At 44.7% G+C, this 19,532-nt stretch overlaps 2 protein-coding genes across 2 annotated transcripts in view; both read right to left on the bottom strand.

The window, feature by feature from the left end:
- Window positions 1–19,532, bottom strand: part of LOC141106765 (uncharacterized) — a 136,032-nt gene that overhangs the window by 109,859 nt on the left and 6,641 nt on the right. The window lies entirely within an intron of this gene.
- On the bottom strand, window positions 1,454–14,790 carry LOC141104575 (uncharacterized). Its single transcript, XM_073594183.1, is given in 8 exon segments — window positions 1,454–2,309; window positions 2,311–3,953; window positions 7,855–7,978; window positions 8,065–8,256; window positions 8,373–8,561; window positions 8,638–8,829; window positions 9,107–9,229; window positions 14,644–14,790. Coding segments are annotated over 8 exon segments (2,667 nt in total). The 5' UTR covers window positions 14,722–14,790; the 3' UTR covers window positions 1,454–2,183.

Raw genomic sequence — 19,532 nt, forward strand, 5'->3', positions numbered from 1 at the left:
CCGCCGAACCAAGTATGCCCTAAAGTCCGCTCGTGTGTACGCAGCATAAGGGGACCCCCAGGCACGATATTTAAAGGAATTTTTCTTTTTTTATTGTTTCACTTTAAGCTTTATTAAAATCACTGCTCCTGAAAAAAACGGCCATTTTTGAATTGCATTGATCTATGTCCCCTGGGGCAGGACCCGGGTCCCCAAACACTTTTTATGGCTATAACTTGCATATAAGCCTGTTCGCGGTGTTCTGGTGCGAACCGAACCAGGAGGGGGGGTGTTCATCTCATCCCTATGTACTATATACATTCCTGCTATGGACTTGTTTATTCCTTAATTATTTTGTCTTTATTGAACATAATACTTACAATAACAATGTAAGGCTTTCTTTATGTTACCATCTAACAAAACATTTTTTTTAAATAAAATAACCAGTAGATAAAAATGTAAAAAAAAAAAAAAAATTAATAAAACACACTTTTTTTCTTCTTTGATCAATGTTTTTTATTTATTCTTTTGCACTTTTTGGTAATGCGACACAAATTAAAAAAAAAAAATCATCAAAATAAAGAACAATAAAAACATAAAAAAAAAAAAAATCAGAGGGAAATTAATAGTTAAAGGGAAAATAGAGTTAGCAAAGGCTGATTAAAAGTAAAGGAAGGGTTAACATAGGGGTTAAATAGGCATAAAAAGTCAATCAAAAGAGCCCTGACCTCAACCCGATAGAACACCTTTGGGATGAATTAGAGCAGAGGCTGCGAGCCAGGCCTTCTCATCCAACATCAGTGCCTGTTGGTCTTGTAGCAGCACCATCTTGAATTTAAACGCATCTTAGGGTGTGCCCCCCCCCCCCCTCAAATATGTTTTTGCATGTTTCAACATCAGTGCCGGACCTCACTAATGCGCTTCTGGAAGAATGGTCAAACATTCCCATAGACACACTCCTAAACCTTATGGACAGCTTCAACTCTTCTGGGAAGGATGTCCACAAGGTTTAGGAGTGTGTCTATGGGAATGTTTGACCATTCTTCCAGAAGCACATTTGTGAGGTCAGGCACTGCTGTTGGACGAGAAGGTCTGGCTCGCAGTCTCCGCTCTAATTCATCCCAAAGGTGTTCTGTCAGGTTGAGATCAGGACTCTGTGCAGGCCAGTCAAGTTCCTCCACCCCAAACTCGCTCATCCATGTCTTTATGGACCTTGCTTTGTGCACTGGTGTGCAGTCATGTTGGAACAGGAAGGGGCCGTCCCCAAACTGTTCCCACAAAGTTGGAACCATGAAATTGTCCAAAATGTCTTGGTATGCTGATGCCTTAAGAGTTCCCTTCACTGGAACTAAGGGGCCAAGCCCAAAAAACAACCCCACACCATAATCCCCCCTCCACCAAATGATTTGGTGTGGCCAGTGCACAAAATAAGGTCCATAAAAGACATGGATGAGCGAGTTTGGGGTGGAGGAACTTGACTGGCCTGCACAAAGTCCTGACCTCAACCCGATAGAACACCTTTGGGATAAATTAGAGCGAAGACTGTGAGCCAAACCTTCTTGTCCTGACTTCACAAATGCTCTTCTGGAAGAATGGTCAAACATTCCCATAGACACACTCCTAAACCTTGTGGACAGCCTTCCCAGAAGAGTTGAAGCTGTTATAGCTGCAAAGGGTGGGCCAACTCAATATTGAACCCTACGGACTAAGACTGGGATGCCATTAAAGTTCATGTGTGTGTAAAGGCAGGCGTCCCAATACTTTTGGTAATATAGTGTATGTATAAATAATATTTGGGGGTTAGAAGTAATTTTCTAGAAAAAAAAAAATACTGATTTCAACTTGTAAACAAAAAGAGCCAGATATGGCTTGGTCTTCAAGTGGTAAATAAGTCTAGGTTCCTGTCTCCGGATGGTGCGGAAAAAACATGTCTAGCTCACGTGGGATGTGGAGGCATCCTTCACTAACATTGTATATAGAACATTATGGATGACGGAGTCAACATGGCTGACTAGAACAGTCTATAATCTCCAACGTACCCCAAGGTGTGCGGGAACAGAGCCAGGAACGAAAGATCACAACTGGAGGGTCCAAGAAATAGAAGAAGCCAGGAGACATCTCAGTAAACCTGACACCTCCTATAAATGAATTATCACTTCTGAGGGACATACCCCTTAAAAACAAAATTTTATTATGCTGTTGTTCTATGGACTGAATAAATCATCCTGTAAACAATCCCCGTACAATTTTTTGTGAATTCTCTGATGTGAAAGAAGGTGTCCTTTCTGGGTGAAACACTTCCCACACTCTGAACATAAGGAAGGACGCTCAACCCGTGTGAATTCTCTGGTGGTTAAGAAGGCTGGTATTGTATCTGAAACTTTTACCGCAGTCTGAACATGAATACGGACGGTCACCTTTGTGAATTCTCTGGTGATTAAGAAAAGTATCATTACGAACGAAACATTTCCCGCACTCTGAACATGAATAAGAACTCTCACCCGTGTGAAGTCTCTGATGCATGACAAGGTTACCCTTGGTAGCGAAGCCCTTCCCACATTCTGAACATGAATAAGGACGCTCACCGGTGTGACTTCTCTGGTGTACAAGAAGACTATATTTCCGAAGGAAACATTTCCCGCACTCTGGACATGAATGTGGACGCTCACCTGTGTGAGTTCTCTGGTGGAAAAATAGGTCGCTCAGCCTGGTGAAACATTTCCCACACTCTGAACATGAATGTGGACGTTCCCCTGTGTGGGTTCTCTGGTGGGTACGTAGGTCTTGTATGGTGGTGTAACATTTCCCGCACTCTGAACATGAATGTGGACGCTCACCTGTGTGCCTCCTCTTCTGGTGGGAAAGAAGGTTACCTTTAGTAGTGAAGCCCTTTCCACATTCTGGACATGAAAAAAGATGTCCACCTGTGTGAGTTCTCTGGTGTCTAACAAGGGTTAATTTGTCGGAGAAACATTTCCCGCACTCTGTACATGAAAAAGGACGCTCGCCTGTGTGAATTCTCTGGTGGCTAAGGAGGTCCTGTTTCTTAGTGAAAGTTTTCCCGCACTCTGAACATGAGTAGGGACGCTCACCCGTGTGACTTCTCTGGTGCGTAAGAAGGTTTCCCTTGGTAGCAAAGCCCTTTCCGCACTCTGAACATGAGTAAGGACGCTCACCGGTGTGAATTCTCTGGTGTATAAGGTAGCTACCCTTAGTAGCCAAGTGCTTTCCACACTCTGAACATGAGTAAGGACGCTCACCTGTGTGACTTCTCTGGTGGTTGAGGAGGTCCTGCTTCTTAGTGAAACATTTCCCACACTCTGAACATGAATAAGGACGCACACCTGTGTGACTTCTCTGGTGTGTAAGAAGATTACTCTTCGTAGTGAAGGATTTTCCACACTCTGAACATGAATAACGACGTTCACCTCTGTGACTTCTTTGGTGGTTAAAAAGGTGCGGCTTCTGAATGAAACATTTCCCGCACTCTGAACAGGAATAAGGACGCTCACCCGTGTGAGTTCTCTGGTGTATTGTGAGATATGCTTTTTTTCTGAAGCTTTCCCCGCACTCTGAGCACGTGAAAGAGAGCACCCCGGTGTGAATTTTCTGGTGTTTAAGAAGGGATCTTTTCACGCAAAAACATTTCCCGCACTCTGAACAGGAAAAAGAACGCTCTCTCTGGTGCTTAAGAAAGTTCCTTTTGCCAGCATACAATTTCGCGCACTCTGAACATGAATAACCACGTTCGCCTGTGTGGCTTTTCAGGTGCATAAGAAGCTTTGTTTCCTCCGTAAAAGATTTCCCACACTCTGAACATGAGAAGGTCACATTAGTGTGGGATTTGAGATGTAGAAGAAGTTCAGATTTCATCTTAAAATATTTCCCGCACTCCGAACAAGATAATGAACTCTCTCCTGTGTGAACTCCTTCATTAGATAACGTAATATGTTCATTCCCGACGTAGTGTCCATCTGTTAGAAAGCAAAATTTTAATAAAAAGGAATTTGCATGTTGGCCAATCATACTGCATGTAAAGATATAAATATATCAGATTCAAGTACAACTAAATGCAAAACTTTTGTTTAACTTTTGAACAGAGTAGAGAGGGATTGAAACATCTGCCAATCTTAATTGCTATCAGTGCCCTCTAATGAGGAGAAGATACTGTACACCATATGAAAGGTCCATCTCCATTCCTCAATATAATGTCATGTTCCCAACAAATGAGGAGGAGATACTGTACACCATATGAAAGGTTCATCTCCATTCCTCAATAAAATGTCATGTTCCCAACAAATGAGGTGGAGATACTGTACACCATATGAAAGGTCCATCTCCATTCCTCAATATAACGTCATGTTCCCATCAAATGAGGAGGAGATACTGTACACCATATGAAAGGTCCTTCTCCATTCCTCAATATAATGTCATGTTCTCAACAAATGAGGAGGAGATACTGTACACCATATGAAAGGTTCATCTCCATTCCTCAATATAATGTCATGTTCCCATCAAATGAGGAGGAGATACTGTACACCATATGAAAGGTCCTTCTCCATTCCTCAATATAATGTCATGTTACCAACAAATGAGGAAGAGATACTGTACACCATATGAAAGGTTCATCTCCATTCCTCAATAAAATGTCATGTTCCCAACAAATGAGGTGGAGATACTGTACACCATATGAAAGGTCCATCTCCATTCCTCAATATAACGTCATGTTCCCAACAAATGAGGAGGAGTAACCCAACAAATGAGGAGGAGATACTGTACACCATATGAAAGGTCCATCTCCATTCCTGAATATTACGTCATGTTCCCAACAAATGAGGAGGAGATACTGTACACCATATGAAAGGTCCATCTCCATTCCTGAATATTACGTCATGTTCCCAACAAATGAGGAGGAGATACTGTACACCATATGAAAGGTCCATCTCCATTTCTCAATATAACGTCATGTTCCCAACAAATGAGGAGGAGATACTGTACACCATATGAAAGGCTGGCAATCCACTTCCTTTCTTCTGTTCCCCTGCATGGTGGAAAAGGGGAGGCTGCATGGTGGACACAGGTAGGCTGCATGGTGGTCAAAGGGAGGCTGCATGGTGGACAAAGGGAGGCTGCATGGTGGACATAGGCAGGCTGCATGGTGGGCAAAGGCAGGCTGCATGGTGGGCACAGGGCATGTTTGGGGCGGAATTAGGGGTGGGGCAGGGAAGGGGTTGGGTGGTGCAACTGGTGGCGAGTAACCCTTGAGGCCTGGCTAGTAGTTTTTGACTTGAAATTTTGAGCCCTGCTGTACACCATATGAAAGGTCCATCTGCATTTCTTAAAATAATGTCATGTTCTTAACAAATGAGGAGATACTGTACACCATATGGGAAGAGGTACAGATCCATGGCTCAACCATCGATCGTTATTTCATACATTGGAAATTGATTGAAGCTGTTTTTGTCCTGAATTACATTACTTTTAATAAAGCTGAATTGTATAAGGTTTTACACTATTGTCGCTTATCTCTTCTTTGGTATACATCATTGGCTCTGATGGTTGAGACAAGAGTGATGTTGGTACGTCTGTGGGCTGTTTTAAAGTGACTCCCATCGTTTTCCCTTTGCCAGATATAAACAGTGGATGAGTTTATCAGACACATGAGCCTGGTAAGAGCACAGCTATATGTAGTGGTGGTGAATTCACAAAGTGGTGTGTGGGGTTCTGGAATTCAAGACACATCTCACCAGTTACATTGAATTTGGAACTTTTTTGCTAGTATCAGGAAACTGATTCTTGGACTCACTGAATTGTATTTTTGATTTAGCGCAACAGTTTATTTTTGAAACTGTATACACCATATGAAAGGTCCATCTCTATTCCCCAGTATAAGGTTATTTTGCCAACAAATGAGGAGGAGATACTGTACACCATGTGAAAAGTACATCTCTATTCCTACATATAACGAGTAAGGGAGGGTTACAACCCATGTTAGGTGTTTTTTGGCAACTTTGTCCCATTAAGGAGATTTTACTTCACTTCCTTTCTAATATCCAAAGCAGAAAGTAGGAAGAAATCCCTTCAAAGTGAGGGAATCCTTGATAGTCACCAGAACTAGTGTCCCCATTGGAAGGCTTTCCCTTTATTATTCTGCGGACAACCCAAAATATGGGATTTACTTTCACTTTAGATAATAATGGTAAATATGACAAATAGGGTAAACATGACATTATATTGAGGAATGGAGATGGACCTTTCATATGGTGTACAGTATCTCCTCCTCATTTGTTGGGAACATGACGTTATATTAAGGAATTGAGATGGACCTTTCATATGGAGTCCAGTAGAGCTGCACGATTCTGGCCAAAATGAGAATCAGGATTTTTTTGCTTAGAATAAAAAGATCACGATTCTCTCACGATTCTCGCGACGTAAAATCTTTCACATGATACAAAAAAATAGCCTAACTTTACTGGTTAGTTTTTTGTTTTTTTTTAATTCATCAAAGTAATTTTTTCCAAAAAAATTGCATTTGAAAGACCGCTGCGCAAATACAGTGTGACATAAAATATTGCAACAACCACCATTTTATTCTCTAGGGTGTCTACTAAAATATATATATATAATGTTTGGGGTTCTAAGTAATTTTCTAGCAAAAAAAATGATTTTAACTTGAAACCAATAAATGTCAGAAAAAGGTTTAGTGTTTAAGTGGTGAAACTTTTTTCACTTACACATGAAGTCTATTCCATTGACAAATTGTTACAATGTTTATACTTAAGTTCAACTGATAAAGAATTTTTTGATTCTTGGCAGACTGCCTGTTTTTTTCCTTCCTTTTGACAGCTGTGGCTTTAGAAGAGCAGAGAGAATTCTTTGCATAGAAAGAATCTTGACGATTAATCGTGCAGCTCTAGTGTACAGTATCTCCTCCTCATTTGTTGGGAACATGACATTATATTGAGGAATGGAGATGGACCTTTCATATGGTGTACCGTATCCCTCTTAATTGGTGGGGGACATGATGTTATATTGAGGAATGGTGATGGACCTTTCATATGGTGTACAGTATCTCCTCCTCATTTGTTGGGAACATGACATTATATTGAGGAATGGAGATGGACCTTTCATATGGTGTACAGTATCTCCTCCTCATTTGTTGGGAACATAACATTATATTGAGGAATGGAGATGGACCTTTCATATGGTGTACAGTATCTCCTCCTCATTTGTTGGGAACATGACATTATATTGAGGAATGGAAATTGATTTTTCATATGGTGTACAGCAGTGGTCATCAACCCTGTCCTCAGGGCCCACTAACAGGCCAGGTTTGCAAGATAACTGAAATACATCACAGGTGATATCATTTGCTGCTCAGTGATTGCAGTATTCCAGTCTGCATCTCCCCAAGGTAATACATAAAACCTGGCCTGTTAGTGGGCCCTGAGGACAGGGTTGATGACCACTGGTGTACAGTATCTTCTCATTTGTTGGGAACATGACGTTATATTGAGGAATGGAGATGGACCTTTCATATGGTGTACAGTATCTCCCACTCATTTGTTGGGAACATGACGTTATATTGAGGAATGGAGATGGACCTTTCATATTAAGTATAATATCTCCTCCTTATTTGTTGGGAACATGAGCCAAGAGCCAAGAGCCAACCTAACTCTCACGATTAACCAATAATAATTTAACCTCAGCTTACCAGAGGCAGAAAAATGTTGTTAATTATCTAAACTTTTTGTTCAAAGTATGTACCTTTTACTCAAAGACACAAACTGAAAATGGGAATACTTTCTGCATTTGAAGTTAATCTAAGTGGACCCTCAGTACTACTCTCTCCTTTACAATAAAATCTCCTCTTACCCGGTGATGTGAGGGGCGGCTGATTCTCCATCATGATGTCCTTGTAGAGATCCTTGTTTCCTTCTATGTACTCCCACTCCTCCATTGAGAAATAGACAGCGACATCCTGACACCTTATTGGAACCTGACACACACAATGATACAGTCACCATCCAGACACATCCCTTGTCTGTTACTGTATAATGTCCCAGAATTCCCACCACCGCTCACCTCTCCTGTCAGCAGGTTAATGATCTTCTGGGTGACTTCTAGAATCTTCTTCTTGCTGTTTCTCTCAAGACTCAGGAAGGTGGGTGGAGGCACAGTGATGCGGTTTTGTCTTTCTCTCATTCTTGTAGACAAGCGGGGACTTTTCCTTTTTGTAATATTCTCAAGAGATGTCTCCATAGCTTTAGCACAGTCCTGTTATATACAGCAATAAATATGTTAGGATATTCCTTACCTAGTCTCTGGACAGGTTTCAGTCTTATTTATAAAGATAAGAGTGACGTCATGTGGCTTCCCAGAATCCTCCTCACCTCTCCGGTCAGGAGGTAGATGATCTCCAGGGTGAGGTCTAATATCGCCTCATCTTTTCTTAATTTTCCATCATTCAAGGTCCTCTGGGTCTCCATCATGACATCCTTGTAGAGATCCTTGTGTCCTTCTAAATACTCCCACTCCTCCATGGAGAAATAGACAGTGACATCCTGACACCTTATAGGAACCTAATACACGCAATGATATAGTCACCATTGCTTCTCTGTTACTAGATAATGACCCAGAATTCCCAACACTGCTCACCTCTCTCATCAGCATATCAATGATCTTCTTGGTGACTTCTAGAATCTTCTTGTTGTCACATACAGGAGTCAGGGAGACAGATGACGTGACAGTGATGTGTCTCGGGGTTCCTCTACGTTTTTCTGACACACAACAATGTCTACTGGAGGAGATCACATACTCACCAGATGTTTTCTTCACTACTGTGTAACCCTATTGGGGGACATCATGAGAAATGTGAGTGATTACTAAATTCATTCAGTGACATTCCCAGAATCTCCCTCATATCAGGTGACGTCATGTTTCCTGAATACATTCAGCACTTCTTTTAAAAGAAAGATGATTGTTCAGGTCAGATCTGTGTTTTTTTAATAGAGATAAGAGTTTTGTCATGTGACCTCCCAGAATCCTCCTCTTCTCTCCGGTCAGGTTTGTGTTTTATTAAAAGAGATGAGAGTGATGTCATGTGACCTCCCAGAATCCTCCTCACCTCTCCAGTTAGCAGGTAGATGATCTCCAAGGTGAAGTCTAATATCCTCTCAGTCATGTGACTCTGGTCTTTGTGGGTTGTCATCACTGATGTGGTCATGTGATCTATACAGGATTCTCCTCTCTGTAGACAGATAATAAATTGAGAATTATCTGGACTGTACTGGGTTCCTCCATGGTTCATATGAAAAAGGGGGTAAACTAATGCGCAAAACCAAACTCACTATGAATAATAAAAATAAATATAAATAAAATATAAAGAATATGAGAAGCCACCAACATATAAAAGTGTTCCCACACAGAAATAAGTAATATATATAAGAAGGTATGTGGCGCTAACTAGAATTAATAAACAAAATCAAGTGAAAAAAAAATATATATATACAGCACACCAGGGGCGGACTGACCATTCGGGCACTCGGCCACTGACTGAGGGCCCCATGCCACTAGGGGGCCCCATCAGGCACAGTAAGTAAAAATCTGTGTTTTTTTATATCTGCCTCTGAAATGTCTGACACCTACATCATTTTGATGTGAAAATCCAGAGATTATATCTGCTCCGCCTCAGCCAATAGGAACACGCTGTACATGCCCCCTTCCACAGCGCGGCTTTTTTGACACAAGAGCAGGAGATGCCGAATGCTGGAGGAGAGGGAGGTGGGGACACAGCTTGCAGTGTGGGACGGGCTGCTGCCTGATAAGGTAAGCTGGCTGAGCTATACAAAATAGATTCTGGTCAGTGGATTACTTTTGGCCTTTGTAACGCTCTGGCAGTTTTCCAGGAATTTATTAACAATGTCCAGTTATGTGTGGTGGTTTATCTCGATGATATCCTCATATAGTCCCCGGAGAGCCACCACACAGATGTCTGTTGTGTGCTTCAGAAACTAAGAGAGAACAATCTTTATTGTAAATTGGAGAAGTGCAAATTCCATCGTGAACAGGTTAAATTCCTGGGTTATGTCATTTCCACTCCTGGTTTTTTGATGGACCCAGAGAAACTTTCAGCAGTCCTACAGTGGCCCCGACCCGTGGGTTCATGTCCTCTGCAGCGTTTTCTTGGCTTTGCCAACTATTATTCGTAACTTCTCATCTCTGGTCAAGCCCCTGACTGATATGACCAGAAAGGATGGTAACCCACTGAGTTGGTCTCTGGGGTCCATTAAGGCCTTTGAGAGTCTCAAGGCCACCTTTGTTTCTGCTCCTGTGTTGGCACATCCTGATCCTACATTACCTTTTATGCTTGAGGTTGATGTTTCTGAGACTGGAGTTGGCGCCCTTCTGTCTCAACGTCCTGCCTCTGAGAGTGCTATGCATCCTTGTGGCTACTTTTCCAAGAAATTGTCACCTGCGGAGTGCAATTACGAGATTGGTGACAGGGAGCTGTTAGCGATAATTTTAGCTGTGAAAGAATGGAGACATCTCCTCGAAGGTACCACTATGCCGGTTCTCGTTCTTACTGACCATAAGAATCTCACATTCTTGTCTGAGGCTAAACGCCTCTCTCCCAGAAGGGCGCAATGGGCTCTTTTCTTGTCGAGTTTCAATTAAATTGTCTCTTTTTTACCCGGTACTAAGAATGTAAGGGCTGACGCTTTGTCACAACAATTTTCCTCCACTTCCAAGATGGAGTCTGTTCCGGTTCCTGTGATTCCTCCTGATCATAATCTGGCTACGGTTCACACCAGTCTCACTTCTCCTTTAGGTGACAAAATTCTTGCTGATCAGGTCCATGCTCCTCCTGAAAAAACTTTATGACCGCTGCTTTGTCCCAGAGAGTCTCCGTACTGCTCTAGACTTACCATTCTCCCAAGGCTGCTGGTCACCCTGGGAAGAATTAACTCGTTTGGGCCATTTCCCAACAATTCTGGTGGCCTAGTCTACGTGCTGATGTAACTGCCTTTGTAGCTGCCTGTTTTGTGTGTGCTCAGAGTTATACCCTGTACACACGATCGGACATTGATCGGACATTCCGACAACAAAATCCATCGGATTTTTTCCAACAGATTTTGGCCCAAACTTGTCTTGCATACACATGGCCACACAAAGTTGTCGGAAAATCCAATCGTTCTGAACGCGGTGACGTAAAACACGTACGTCGGGACTATAAACGGGCAGTAGCCAATAGCTTTGTCTCTTTCTGAGCATGCATGGCACTTTGTGCGTCGGATACACACGATCGGAATTTAAACGATCGGATTTTGTTGTCGGAAAATTTTATATCCTGTGTCAGAAATTCCGATCATGTGTGGGCTCCATCTGACTTTTTCCGTTGGAATTTCCCACACACAAAGTTTGAGAGCAGGATATAAAACACAATCGACAACACAATCCGATCGCACTTTTTCCATCAGAAAATTCGACCATGTGTACAGGGCATAAGACTCCACAACACCTTCCAGTGGGCCTCCTACAACCCATACCCAATGGAGAGAGGCCCTGGACCCACCTGCCAACTCCCAGGGCAACACAGTTATACTTATGGTGGTTGACCGGTTCTCGAAAATGTCTGATTGTATTCCATTTAAGAAGTTGCCCACTTCTAAGGAACTGGCTTCCATTTTTGCTCTGGAGATCTTTCACTTACATGGGCTACCCAAGGTGATTGTTTCGAGCAGGGGTAGTCAGTTAGTGTCCCGGTTCTGGCGAGCCTTTTGTGCACAGTTGGGAATTCAGCTTACTTTCTCCTCTGCGTATCACCCGCAGTCTAATGGGGCCGCAGAACAAGCCAATCAGTCCTTGGAGCAATTCCCACGTTGCTATATTTCTGACCATCATAACAACTGTTCAGACCTCTTACTGTGGGTGGAGTCTGACCATAACAGTGCCTTGAATTCTGCTTCCCGAGTGTCCCTGTTTATGGGGAACTATGGTTTCCAACCTTCCATGTTGCCTGACTCATTTGTTCCACAGAGTATTCCTGCATTAGAGGAGCATCTCTGTGATCTTCGTTCCACTTGGGCATAAGTCCAGGGGAATTTGTGACATGCTAATGATAGGTACAGACTCCATGCTGACCGCAGACACCTGCCTGCGCCTTCCTACCAGGTTGGGGACATGGTCTGGCTGTCATCTCGCAACCTCCGACTTCGTGTTCCCTCTCTGAAGTTCGCACCTCAGTTTATTGGGCCTTTCCATATTCTTCACAGGATTAACCCAGTGGCTTACACGTTAGACCTTCCTTCTAATATGTGTATCTCAAATGTATATCCCTGTCCACCTCCGTGATTTCCGTATATGTTTTTCCCTCAAGCCTGGTGGTCCGCCAAGGTGGAGGGGTCGTTGAGGAGGGGGTACTGTCAGGGCTGGGCTCAGCCCTTCCTTCTCTGAGCTGGCCACTCAGCTGTCGGCTAATTGCCAGCTCCTATCTCTCCACAGTGACTCACCTGTTGATGATATCCTGCTCGTCAGTCCTGCCTACCTAAGCCTACTTAAGCCGTCCAGCCCAGATGATCTCTGCCTTCGCCTTGGTCAACATCTCCTGTGTTCCTGTTAAAGACTTGCTTGGCTGACATTCCTTCTGGCTCCAGATCCTGCTTGCTGTTCCACTATGCTGACCTCGGGCCTCCTTACTTTCTGGCTTGTCTGACTATCCGTTCCGGTTACCGAACTTTGGCTATGTTTTGACTACGTTTGTTCTATTTACTTTTATTATTAAACAAGTTTGATCTAACTGTATTTCTGTCTCAGTCTGATTCATGGTTTCTGACACAGACCCCCACAGCTAACAAGCAAGGTGCTTTGGACCAAGGCGGTCCTTACTGACAAGACACACACCCATGTTGACAAAACGTGGCTTGGTTTGTTTAGAGGTGGGGAAACGCTTGGACCTCCTTTTCCTGGCTGGCCACGCTGCTTGGATTAAGGAACTGGTGTGGATTTTTAGGGGGACTATATGTTTTTGTTTTTTTGTGTGAGGTACCCCTTTAAAATTTATACCAGACTCAAAGGGTCTGGTATGTATTTTTTTTTTGGGGGGGGGGGGCTATGCAGTTTTTCTATTTCATTCTTGCTGTAGGATGTGCTACATCACATTACATTTACAGAAAAAAATACACTGTTAACATTTCTGGCAAAAAAAAACACTAGAGGTCACCCAAAAATACCTAGAAGAGTCCATGGTGAGGGGGGAAGGGGGGGGGGGGCTGTGTGCTGTTTTCTTTTTCAAACAAAGAAGCTGTCAATACCAGCTGTCATTTGCCTGCAATGGTAAAACTTTTTACATTTCGGATCCCATGCCGAGCGGCTGCCCTGCTGTATTCTCACCACAGGAGGTCAGCCTCCCTCGACACGGGTGCCATTCAGAGAATGCTTTAATAAATATATATATGCAAAGCGTTCTCTGGTTGGACGAGGTGGAGAGTGGGACAAGCATTCTCTAAATGGCGCCCATGCTGAGAGGTCAGCCACCTTTAGTCAGAATGTAGCAAAGCAGCTGTTCATGGGACCTGGAAGCTAGTAGAGCTCACAGAAGTAGTGGTGTCTACCTCAGCGACTTCCAGCTTCTCGGAGCATCAGCCAGGTATGGCATATAAATAGTTATGTTACCCATGATGAATCTGGAAAACAAATAAAGCAGGAAGGGGCACAAAAAAACTTCAGTATAGTGATTCCTTTATCAGCCAACAATAAAAACACACACAGTGGAAATACACTCACAAGTATAGCCGGAGGAAGCATGTATAAAAGAACAATGTCCTCTAGTACCTCACACCAAGATGAGGAGAGTGTTGCCTATGAAGGGTTTATATAACAGACTGATCGGTATAATCATTCTCTTTAGCGGTCACTAAGCGGTTAATGACTGAATCCTTAGATTCCGAAGGGGCTGCTGTTAGGCTGATGCAGTGGAAGTTCTTCACCCCGAAACTCGTTCCAAGATCCTTTGAGGTGAAGGACGTACAAGAAGGGGAGCTTCATATTTAGCATGTATCTGGACTATAAACCAGAGGCTCTGGGTGGACAGTTGGATAAATGGTTCTATATTTAGGATGTATCTGGACTATAAACCAGAGGCTCTGGGTGGACAGTTGGATAAATGGTTCTGTATTTAGGATGTATCTGGTCTATAAACCAGAGGCTCTGGATAGACAGTTGGATAAATGGTTCTATATTTTGGGATGTATCTGGTCTATAAACCTGAGGCTCTGGATGGACAGTTGGATAAATGGTTGTATATTTAGGATGTATCTAGTCTATAAACCAGAGGCTCTGGATAGACAGTTGGCTAAATGGTTCTATATTTAGGATGTATCTGGTCTATAAACCAGAGGCTCTGGATGGACAGTTGGATAAATGGTTCTATATTTAGGATGTGTCTGTTCTATAAACCAGAGGCTCTGAATGGATAGTTGGATAAATGGTTCTATATTTAGGATGTATCTGGGCTATAAACCAGAGGCTTTTGAATGGACAGTTAAAAAATTTGTTCTATATTTTGTATTTATCTCTGCATATACTATCACAGTGACTATGGAGGAAGAAGACGGACATGACGGGGGGGTTACTGGGTGTAAATATAAAATAATATCTTATTACCTCCTCTGCTGCCAGTTCCTGCAATACTTCTTCTCCACTTCCTCCCGCCTCACCTCTCATCTGGAACTTCCTGATCATAAACTACTTCCTTTTTGTGTGTTCCGATGACTATAATAGAGATCCTCTTCCCATGAGTGAAATATAAATACTGCAGTCTATGTATTTTCATCATTTTGCTCGCTGCCTCATGCTCCCTATTCTTCTAATATGTTACATCCAGGAATCCACAAGCAGATTACACCTTATACAACCCATACAATGGGGGTGTAAGGGGGTAAGAGAAGGCAGAGTGAGGGGGACTAGGAGGGTAAGTGAGAATAGGATGGGGGGAGTAGAGGGGTAAGTGAGGGCAAAGTTGGGGGGAGTAGGGGGATAAGTGAGGACAGGGTAGGAGGGAGTAGGGGGTAAGGGGGGGGGGTAAGTGAGGGCAGGGTGAGGGGGAGAGTAGGGGGGTAAATGATGGGCAGGGTGGGGTCAGTAGGGGGGTAAGTGAGGGTGGGGGGGAGTAGGGGGTAAGTGAGGGCAGGGTCAGGGGGAGTAGGGGAGCAAGTGAGGACAGAGTGAGGGGGGATAAGTGAGGGGGGGTAAGTGAGGAGAGGGTGGGGGGGAGTAGGGGGGCAAGTGAGGACAGGGTGAGGGGGCATAGGGGGGTAAGTGAAGGCAGGGTGTGGGGGAGTAGGGGATAAGTGAGGGGTGGGGGGAATCTGCTTCTCCTTCCCCTGATACACCACCCGCGAAGAGGTCGCAGCCTCCTGCGTGCTTCAGCCCCAATCTGACCCCCAGGGTGAGCCGCCGCTCAGGGAGCCCGATAGCGGACCCTCCAGCCCCCAGGGCGAAGCGTTCGACACCTGCTTCCGCTGCAGGGGCTTTGAGGAATCCTCAGCACAGGGGACCTGGCCCGGAGGACCTGGCCTGGAGGGTTCCCTTGGCATCCCCCTGCAGGCCTCCTTCACCGATGGCTCACCAATCGGCGGCGCGCCATGAGGGGCCTTCCACGGCGCACAGTGGGGCCCGGCGTGAACGATCTGTGGGAACTGGTGCGGGCCCCTCTCCCAGGGCAGCCATCGTGGGAGGAAGCAGAGGTACCCTGGGAGACGACAGCGGTCCGGGAGCGGCGTCTGCAGGCCGGCAGAGGGCTCAGCGTGGAAGCTGAGGAGAGCCGCGTGGACCGCCGGGCGCCGGCTGATGAAGTCGCTCGTGGGCGCCCGGTCTTTCTACCTCAGCAGTATCCCCTGGCGGGCAGGGGGACCAACGATCCAAGAGTAAGCTGTCGCGCACGGATTCGGAGGGGCCTGGTGCGGCGCCAGTCCGGTCGGGACCTCTTTAGGGATCGAAAGCAGCGGCTGGTCGGTCGGTTTCCCCTGGGCAGCCTGGTAAGTCGCAATCTGTTCCTTTGCCTGTGGTGTCTATGTTCCCCCCCCCCCGGTGCTTCCCCTGGTTTGCAAGTACGGGGTGGGCCAGTCCCATCGCCTGTCATGGCAGCTGGGGATGGGTTGGGGGCACTGGTTAGCGGAATGGCCTCTCCGGGAGCGGGGGGTGGTGTGGGTGTCCTGGGTGTGGCGGGCTCTGGGGATGCACTGCTGTAACACTTATTGGTGGCTCTAATGTCAGGCTGTAGGGATATGGGGAGCAGGGGTCCTGTGGCGGTATCACTTGCCCCCACGGTTTCACCAGTTGTGGAAAGGTTGGTGGGGAGGACGGGTGAACACTCGCGGAGTCCCAGCCCCTGGTCCCTCTAGTAGTGCCGGCGGCTCCGCAGTAGTCTGCCGAGGCGCCTAGGTTGGCTACGGTGCTACTAGATGTTCCAGGGTCATCCCAGGTGAGTTGAGGTATGGATGCCACGCTGGGGATGTCAGCATCGGACAGGGTGAGGCTAGCGGATGCAGTGCAGTGCGAGGTCTATGTTTGCTACAAGGGCCCCCTGGTTTCCCACTTGAAGGCGGATGTTAGGGAGAAGATTTGGAAAGGGGACTACGTGGAGATTTTTTCGCTACTGCCGCTGGAAAAGTTTAACCTGGGCAAGGTTAAGCTGGATGAGAGCAAAAAAGAAGAAGAGGAGAAATGGCGCTATAGATTTATCGCGCAGACGTTTGCCAACTGGCTGCAGACGTTTAACATATTAGCGAGCGTCATAGGGGAGAAGGCGCTGGAGAACGGTTCGGCTTTGTTCTGTTATTTGGATTCCATCAGTGAAGCCCAACGGGTGTATGGGGGGGGTGGCTTGGCGCCGATACGATGAGCAGTTCCCGTAGTGGAAGGCTGTGAGACCGTCTTTGCGATGGGATCACAAAGATATTGGCTTGTGGATGAAACTCATGACACAAGCTAGGGTTGCACCACCACCCTTTCCTGGCGGGGCCGGGGGTGCCCAAGCTTCTTCACCATCGGTCACAACACGTAAGGGGTTCTGCTGGCCGTTTAACCACTTAAGGCCTCTTTCTGAGATTTGTTGTTTACAAGTTAAAAACAGTTTTTTTTGCTAGAAAATTACTTAGAACCCCCAAACATTATACATTTTTTTTCTAACACCCTAGAGAATAAAATAAAATGGCGGTCGTTGCAATACTTTCTGTCACACCGTATTTGCGCAGCGGTCTTACAAGCGCACTTTTTTGGGAAAAAATACACTTATTTGAATTAAAAAATAAGACAATAGGAAAGTTAGCACAATTTTTTTTTATATTGTGAAAGATAATGTTACGCCGAGTAAATTGATACCCAACATGTCACGCTTCAAAATTGCGCCCGCTCGTGGAATGGCGACAAACATTTACCCTTAAAAATCTCCATAGGCGACGTTTAAAAAATTTTACAGGTTACACGTTTTGAGTTACAGAGGAGGTCTAGGGCTAGAATTACTACTCTCGCTCTACCGATCTCGGCGATACCTCACATGTGTGGTTTGAACACCGTTTTCATATGCGGGCGCTACTCACGTATGCGTTCGCTTCTGTACGCGAGCTTGGCGGGACGGGGCGCGTTTACAATTTTTTATTTATTTTTTCTTATTTATTTTACCTCTTGTTTTTTTATTTTTACACTGTTCTTAAAAAAAAAAAGTTGTGTCACTTTTATTCCTATTACAAGGAATGTAAACATCCCTTGTAATAGAAAAAAATCATGACAGGACCTCTTAAATATGAGATCTGGGGTAAAAAAAAGACATTAGATCTCATATTTACACTAAAATGCAATAAAAACAAAAAACAAAAAAATTGACCCCCTAGCAACATAAGACCCCTCCGTCAGCAACAATAGCCCTACCCAGCAACAATAGACCCCTACAAAAAAAGTGATCCCCACCAGCGATAATAGATAGGATCCCCCAGCAGCCAGCATCAATAGACCCTCCGGCACACCCCAGCACTCCTTGCCATAAAATACATTCAGAGTTGGAGGTGCCGGAACTGCGTTCCTGCTGAAAAAAAAAGCCATGTCAGTAGCAATTACAACTGTTGAATTTTCATAGCAACTCCAGGCTGTCATTTTGACAGCTGGGAATGTTTTTTCAGGTCAGAGAGTAGAAAGCAGAGGAAAAGATGGCCATGTGCCCTGTGTACTTTGATGCAGCTTTTTGTATGTATGTAGCACGCCCCTTGTCATCAACTGGTTAAGTAACACAAAATTCCTTAGTCCAATAATAAATTTAGGTTTCTCTGGCTGGGCAGTGCAGAAAAAACATCTCTAGATCACATAGGCTGTAGAGGCACTCTTCACTAACATTGTATTTACTTGTGTGCATTCTCTGATGTTTCTAGATTTCCTTTCTGTTTAAAACATTTCCCGTACTCTAGACTTGAGAAAGGATGACTGCCTGTGGATCTAATTGCGGCAGCAGAGACAAGGACAATGGGTGTATGTTGTACATACAGTACATCTTAATACATCGGAGGTGACCACTGTGTTCCTTATTGCTTTTGGTCGTTATTATGACCTCTTGTGATCTAGAACAGGGGTCTCCAAACTTTACGAACAAAGGTCCAGTTTTCTGTCCTTCAGGCCTTGAGGAGCCCAGGCTGTGGCCAGTGGAGGTAGAAAATCCCTTGGCATCAATGAAAGTAAACAATGCCCTATCATTAGTGTCAGTGGGAGGAATAGTGCTCCATCATTGGTGTCAGGGGGAGGAATAGTGCCCCATCATTGGTGTCAGGGGGAGGAATAGTGCCCCATCATTGGTGTCAGTGGGAGGAATAGTGTACCATCATTGGTGTCAGTGGGAGGAATAGTACTCCATCATTGGTGTCAGTGGGAAGTATAGTGCCCCATCATTGCTATCAGTGGGAGGAATAGTCCCCAATCATTGGTATCAGTGGGAGGAATAGTGCCCCATCATTGGTGTCAGTGGGAGGAATAGTGCCCCATCATTGGTATCAGTGGGAAGAATAGTGCCCAATCATTGGTATCAGTGGAAGGAATAGTGCCCCATCATTGGTATCAGTGGAAGGAATAGTGCCCCATCATTGGTGTCAGTGGTAGGATTTAGTGCCATTTTTTTGGGATCAGTGATAGGATTCGTGCCCCAATGTTGGTGTAGATGGAATAGTTCCTTGTATCAGTAGAAGGAATAATGTCCCAAAGGCCTGATAAAGGCAAAGGGCCCCATCTGCCCCCCCAGGCCACACCTTGGAGACCACTGATCTAGAAGAAAAGAAACTCTTCTGACGTTCTATCAAAATCTCAGTTCTGGCCACTTTGTGAATGATATCCAACAGGGTGCCCCCATTCCCCATAAATGCTAAAAGTCCAAGTATAATTTCCAAGGCTTAAAGTGTACGTCCAACAATATTTTCTATTCTTTTAAATGGAGAAAGAATAGAAGTCCCCGCTATCAGAGAGATTTTTAGTTATTAATATGGCAAAACAGTTTCACCAAACAGGAAATGAGCAAA

This window comes from Aquarana catesbeiana, linkage group LG08 (assembly GCF_042186555.1).
Source record: "Aquarana catesbeiana isolate 2022-GZ linkage group LG08, ASM4218655v1, whole genome shotgun sequence".
Lineage (NCBI taxonomy): Eukaryota > Metazoa > Chordata > Amphibia > Anura > Ranidae > Aquarana > Aquarana catesbeiana.